Source organism: Gekko japonicus, unplaced genomic scaffold (genome assembly GCF_001447785.1).
Source record: "Gekko japonicus isolate JY-2015 unplaced genomic scaffold, Gekko_japonicus_V1.1 scaffold3255, whole genome shotgun sequence".
Classification (NCBI taxonomy): domain Eukaryota; kingdom Metazoa; phylum Chordata; class Lepidosauria; order Squamata; family Gekkonidae; genus Gekko; species Gekko japonicus.
In genome coordinates, this window is record NW_015167635.1 from 1,760 (window position 1) to 8,566 (window position 6,807).

At 50.3% G+C, this 6,807-nt stretch overlaps 1 protein-coding gene across 1 annotated transcript in view; it reads right to left on the reverse strand.

The window, feature by feature from the left end:
• The window catches only part of LOC107112865 (eukaryotic translation initiation factor 3 subunit K-like), a gene marked incomplete at its 3' end in the record, with an annotated part of 18,705 nt that overhangs the window by 286 nt on the left and 11,612 nt on the right, over positions 1–6,807 (reverse strand). Inside the window, exons 5-7 of the mRNA XM_015414062.1 lie at positions 6,287–6,407; positions 3,689–3,755; positions 2,006–2,083 (exon numbers count right to left, since the gene is read on the reverse strand). Coding sequence (XP_015269548.1) covers positions 2,006–2,083; positions 3,689–3,755; positions 6,287–6,407 — 266 coding nt within the window. The remainder of the gene's footprint in view (positions 1–2,005; positions 2,084–3,688; positions 3,756–6,286; positions 6,408–6,807) is intronic.

A 6,807-nucleotide genomic window follows, 5' to 3' on the forward strand; every position in this document is an offset into this window, starting at 1 on the left:
GTCTACCCCTAAGTCCAATTCTCTCTCTCTCTCTCTCTATATATATATATATATGTGTGTGTGTGTGTGTGTGTGTGTGTGTGTATTTTTAAAGGCCAACTGATAGTCTGACTTGGAAACCAGCTGGCCTTCCTGTTCCTTTTCTCTACATTTCTAGGAAAGCCCTAGAACAGGGGTCCCCCAACGTGGTGCCCGCGGGCACCACAGTGCCGCCACACACACCCCGACACCATACCCGGTGCCCGCTGAGAGTTCTCAGAAAGTGGGTGTGGCCAGATGGGATTCTTGCCTAGCATGACTTCTGATTGGCCACTGGGGATCTGATTGACTGCGCAAATTAAAATAGTGATAATTTGGTGGTAGTCGCTACCAATGTTGGTTTTATTCTCTCACTCCTCTTTCGCGGTGTATTTTTTTAAACTCTCTCTCTTCACCCCTGCACTTGGGACTTCCTGGTGTGTGTGTGCGTGTGGCTATTTTGTAGTTTCACCCACCACTGTGTCAGAATTCCAGAGGCACACACAGGCTCGAAAAGAAGAAGAAAAGAAGAGACTGGATTTATAACACGCCCTTCACTACCTGAAGGAGACTCAGAGCCAGTGTTCCCTCTAAGCTGAGTGAGTGTGAGCTAGATCACAGTTTTCTAGCCTCTGGCTCACACATTTTTGTCTTCGCTCAGGAAGGAGGGCTCCAGAGCGAACTAATGTATGCAGCATCCAAATTGTTCACTCACAACTTAAATGCCAGTAGCTCACAAAGTAGAATTTTTGCTCACAAGACACCACAGCTTAGAGGGAACATTGCTCAGAGTGGCTTACAATCTCCTTTCCTGTCCCCTCCCCTGTGAGGTAGGTGGGGCTGAGAGAGCTCTTTCGAGAACTGCCCTTGAGAGAACAGCTCAGAGAGAACTTGTGGCTGTCCCAAGGTCACACCAGCAGTGGCATGTGGGGGAATGGAGAATCAAACCCGGCTCTCCCAGATTAGAGTCCACGCTCCCAACGACTACATCGAACTGGCTCAAAAGATTGGGGACTGCTGCCTTAGAACACGAAAGCTGTCCTGCCAGATCGGACTCGTAGTCCACTTAGTCCAGGATCGATTTCCCCACGGCAGCCGACAGCTGCCCCAGAGGGTCAGCAAACCAGGCATAAAGGCCAGGGCCTCCCCAGCTCCTGCCTCCCAGCACTGGCATCTAGAGATTTACTGCTTCTGGACATGGAGGTTCTCTTTAGTCGTCATAGCTAGTAGTCTTGAATCTGCTCAAACCCCTTTTCAAACCAGCGTTGTGGCCGTCACTATACATCCCCACTGACAGTGAACTCCACAATTTAATCTTGCATTGGCTGAACGTCTACTTCCTTCTGTCTATGTTCAGACAGCCCCGCTAACAAAAACAAGCTCTCTCTAAGCTCCAGAAAAGAGAGCCAACTTGGTGTAGTGGTTAAGTGCGTGGACTCTAATCTAGGAGAACCGGGTTTGATTCCCCACTCCTCCACTTGCACCTGCTGGATGACCTTGGGCAAGCCATAGTTCTGTCAGAGCTGTCCTTGAAAGGTCAGTTCGGGAAAGAGCTCTCTCAGCCCCGCCTACCTCACAGCCAGTGTCTGTTGCGGGGAGGGGAAGGGAAAGGAGTTTGTAAGCCGCTCTGAGGCTCTGAGCGAAGGGTGGGGTATAAATCCAGTCTCTTCTTCTTCTTCAAATGGGACCTGACTCGGGCAATGTTCCCTCTAAGCGGTGGAGCCTTGTGAGCAAAAATTCTACTTTGTGAGCTACTGGCATTAAAGTTGTGAGCGAGCAATTTGGCTGCTCCATAAATTAGGCTGCTCTGGAGCCCTCCTTCCCGGGCTAAGACAAAAACGTGTGAGCTGGAGGCTAAAAAACTGTGAGCTAGCTCACACTAACGCAGCTTAGAGGGAACACTGGACGCGGGTCTCTCCAGAGCCTCCCGAGGCGAGCTCCACACCCTGAACTTCTGAGATAACGAAGAAGGCGCAATGCCACTCACCTGTGAGATCCCCCAGCATCTTTGCCAGCAGCCACCGGTCGATGTGCTGGTACGTGATCCCCACCACGTGGCAAATAACTGCAAGAGAGAAGGCAGACAGGCTCGGAACGGCAGCTGCGATGGGGTGTCAGGTCCCCACTTCAGGAAACACCCAGCCGGCTGCTGTCAGTATCTGTGCCAATGAACTGCTTGGTAACTGGTCAAAGGCAGGCAGGCAGGCAGGCCGCGGGGGCATTGGCTGTGGGAAGAGCCTGCCAGCTAAAAGGTGTGATTGGTAAGCCGCAGTTACTGAAGAAATCAAAAACCGGGGGCGGGGGGGGGGGGGGGCCAGGGGACAGGAAAAGAAACCATCATTAAAGTGTCGAATCATTAAAGTTTCGAATTCTCTGCCAAATAATTTTAAGTAAATGAAAGCATTTGGGATTGCTTCCCTTACTTTGTTTGGATCATCTTACGTTAATGTATGAGTTGTTTTTTCTAAAGTAAAACCTCAGTATTCAGGTTAAATTGCCGTGTTGGCACTTTGCGATAAATAAGTGGGTTTTGGGTCGCAGTTTGGGCACTCGGTCTCTAAAAGGTTTGCCAATCACTGCTATAAGGTGAACAAAAAAATAAAAATATTATTTAATGTCGAGTTCACTAACACAATAACCATAAAACTATATAAAGCCAAGGGTAATCTTACAAAACCCAATAGCAGTACAAAAAAAAGTAAAGATCGGTGGTACAAAGAAGTCAAGTCCCCAGAAATTTCAAAGACCCAGTTTTGTTCAGGCACAAGCTCTCCCTCCTCTGCGAGGACAGATCTGCACGTTCCCCCCCCCCCCAATAGATAGCAATCCAAAACCGTCCAGTGGAGCCTGAGTGGTGGATGTTGCCTTCTGACACACTTCCGGTGACATCAGGGGTGTGTGGCATATGCAAATAAGTTATGCTAATGCCTTATGTTAATGAGCTCCTGCACCTCTTTTTCTACGAAATGACCCCTGCTCCTCCCACCCTGAGTTACAGAGTCTGGATTAAGGTCTGCTCGAACCCCAGGGGAAACGACCTTGATCCACAAGGGCAAGAGCATATTTCCCAAGGATCCATTAGTTATGCTAATAGGTTATGCTAATGAGATCCTGCACCTCTTTTTCTACGAAACGACCTTGTCGTGATTTTAGCCAGCGGTCTCTTGTGCAGTGGGTCGCACAGGGGATGCTGGGGCTAAGGAAGAACTCCCTGGTACATTGGTAGATTCCCAACCCTGCTGAGGAAGACCGCTGGCCGGCCAGTTCAGAGACAGGAGGGCAGGAGGGAAAACGATGCACGGCCATCCACCATTCTTGACCGGCACCCTCTTGCTTTCCAGTGCAGGGTGTGGCTTCGGTGATGGATGGGATGGTGGTGGAAAGTGCCGTCAAGTCGCAGCTGATTTATGGCGACCCCACAGGGTTTTGAAGGCAAGAGTCGTTCAGTGGCTTGCCTCTGCCTGCCTCTGTGTCGTGACCCTGGTATTCCTTGGAGGTCTCCCATCCAGATAGTAGCCGGGGGCCGACTTGGCTTAGCTTCCGAGAGCTGACGGGGTCGGGCCAGCCCGGCCTATCCAGGTCGGGACCGAATTAAAAACAACAACACGGGACTTCACGGTTGCCAGGCGGAAGGCGCAACTGCAGACGAAAGCCGCCACACCGCACTTACATTTCCGTACGGAATCTTCAAATCCAGTGATCCCATCCAGGAGATCCATGTTCTCATCCAGCGCTTGCTATTTTATTTTTTTAAAGGAAGAACACAAAACCCATTAAAATCTCAGGCCAAAAGCTCCGGAGAGGCTGCCTCCCGCCGACCCCAGCCTCTAAGCAAGGCTGGAAGAAGCACGGAACTTCGGACACAGAGGGGCCAGCAATGAAAATTAAGAAAATCTCCACACACCCCAAAGAAGCGCTGATATGATATGAACCTCTCTCTAGACTCACGGCCTTCTCGGTGGTGGCACCGTAACTTTCAGAACTTCTTCCCCAGGGAGAGTCATCTATCTCTCTCTATCAGTCTCTTTGGCCAGCAGATGAAGACTTTTTCTATTTCATGCACCATACCCAAATGATGTTTACAGGCCCCCTTTCTAGTGTTTCTTTATGTGTTTTTAAATGAGTTAATGCCTAATTTTACCTTTATTTTTAATTGTTCAGATGTTTCTAACTGGAGAGACAGTTTGGTGTCGTGGTGAAGTGCGTGGACTCTAATCTGGGACAACCGGGTTTGATTCCCCACTCCTCCACTTGCACCTGGCTGGATGACCTTGGGCAAGCCGTAGTTCTGATAAGAGCTGTTCTTGAAAAAGAGCCGTTTCTGTCAGAGCTCTCTCAGCCCCACCTACCTCACAGGGTGTCTGTTGTGGGGAGGGGAAGGGAAAGGGATTGTAAGCCACTCTGAGACTCCTCTGAGAGAGCCAGTTTGGTGTCGTGGTTAAGTGTGCGGACTCTAATCTTGGACAACCAGGTTTGATTCCCCACTCCTCCACTTCCACCTATTGGATGACCTTGGGCAAGCCATAGTTCTGATAAGAGCTGTTCTTGGAAAAAGAGCCGTTTCTGTCAGAGCTCTCTCAGCCCCACCTACCTCCCAGGGTGTCTGTTGTGGGGAGGGGAAGGGAAAGGAGTTTGTAAGCCGCTTTGAGACACCTTTAGGTAGTGAAGGGCGGGGTATAAATCCAATCTCTACGCCACTGCCTTTTCTTCAAAGTTTAAGCGAAGGGAAAAGACTGATACATGGCAAAGAGAAATAAAAGGCTGTAAGTGCTTTTAGGGGATAGGAGAGAAATACACGAACACATGGATCTCACTCATACGACATCAGACCCCGGGTCCGTCAAGGTCCCTACTGTCTATTCAGACGGGCAGTGGCTCTCCAGGGTCTCAGGAAGAGGTCTTTCACGTCACCTGCTGCCAGCCGGATCCACTCTGCCGTGACCCTGCTTCGGGCCCCAATCCAACTGGAGACTCACCCTTAAGTGCCACAAAGATCAATGTTGCCCACAATGAGTTTAAGCCCCACTGACTTCTACCGGACTCCGCGGAGGGGAAGGGGAAAGGTGGGTCCCATGTTTGCCAAAATACACCACAGGACACAGTGAGAGCCAGTCTGGTGTAGTGGTTAAGAGTGGCAGGACTCTAATCTGGAGAGCCGGGTTTGATTCCCCGCTCCTCCTCCACGTGACACCTACTAGGTGGCCTTGGGCCAGTCCCAAGTTCTCTCAAGAGCAGTTTCTGTCAGAGCTCCCTCAGCCCCACCTACCTTACAGGGTGCCTGTTGTGGGTGAGAGGAAGGGAAAGGAGATTGTAAGCGGTTCTGAGACTCCTTTGGGTAGTGAAAGGTTGGGTACAAAACCAACTTTTCTTCTTCTAACTATGACTTATATTCTGCTTTTCTCACTTGAGACTCAAGGGGGACTACCCTTCGTAAATGAATAAAAATCGATCAGACGATACACCCACTAAGCAATCTGTCAGGACTGGGGCTGCGGAAATTTGAAACGATGCTGACGTCTGAAGCGAGAGTATTGAACACGCTCATGGGAGCCTTCCTGACCTCCTCGGGCAGCCCACTCTACACCACGGGGGCCACTACCGAGAAGGCCCTTTTCCTCACAGCTGTTGATCGTGCCTAGGCACAGGGGGTTACCTGCAGAAGGCCCCGGTGAGCAAAGTGGTTCTGGTTGGACACAGGTGGAGAGGCAGTTGGGGCCTGTAACGCCCCTCCACCAGACTTCCCCAAGCAGAAAAACACATCCCTCCCTCAAAGGAAGACGACGACCCCCCCTTCTTGAGATCCAGCCCTTACATTTACTATTCTAGGATTAAAATACCATTGACAGGGCTAAACATTTAAAGCCCTTCGCATATGTTATCTCAGTAAACTTGTAAGCAATGCTCCCTCCAAGCTGTGGAGTCTTGTGAGCAAAAATTCTACTTTGTGAGCTGCTGGCATTAAAGTTGTGAGCGAGCCATTTGGCTGCTGCGTAAATGAGTTTGCTCTGGAGCCCTCCTTCCTGAGCTAAGACAAAAATATGTGAGCTGAGGCTAAAAAACTGTGAGCTGGCTCACACTAACTCAGCTTAGAGGGGACACTGCTCGTAAGGTAAGCCGAGAAGGTCGCTGCGCTGGAGGGAAAGCGTGAGGCTGCGAAGACCCCGGCTTTTCCTAGAGATGTCGTCGAGATCAACGGTGCCCTTTTCGGCTTGTGGCTTGGTCTCCCGGCGGTGGCGCGGCACCAGCTTCCCCCTTCAACAAAGGATACGTGAGCCTGGTCGATCATGCACTTGCAGAGGGTGAAGTCGGTGTGGGGCAGGTTGGTCAAGGCTTTCAACAGGATCTGGGCGGTCACCGTGGTTTGGAAGAAGGCAGGGTTGAACTGATACCTGGACGAGGAAAGAGTCCCTCTTGGGATTTCAGACTGAAAGGGCAGGCCCAGTCCTGTACACCTTTAGTCCCAAACACCCACCACCAGTCCCGGCCACAGCGTCCGCCGCTTTACAGTAAAGCAATGGCTGGCACCCAACAAAACCTCTGCGCAAAGACCCCCCTGTGACGACCTCCTATTGGGGAGGACTGAATTTCACTTTAAATTATACTTTATGTTTATAAAACAGGTAGTTCCAGCTGCCACCAGGAATTTTATTTAATTCCAAATCCCCTTTCTGCTTCTGGTTTTGGTATTGTGACCCAGGGTCTTGGCTTTTGAGGATCTATGTGGTCCTAAGGAATAATGGATCAGGCTTCTGGGATAAACTTAAATAAAAAGGATTTATTGAAAGAACA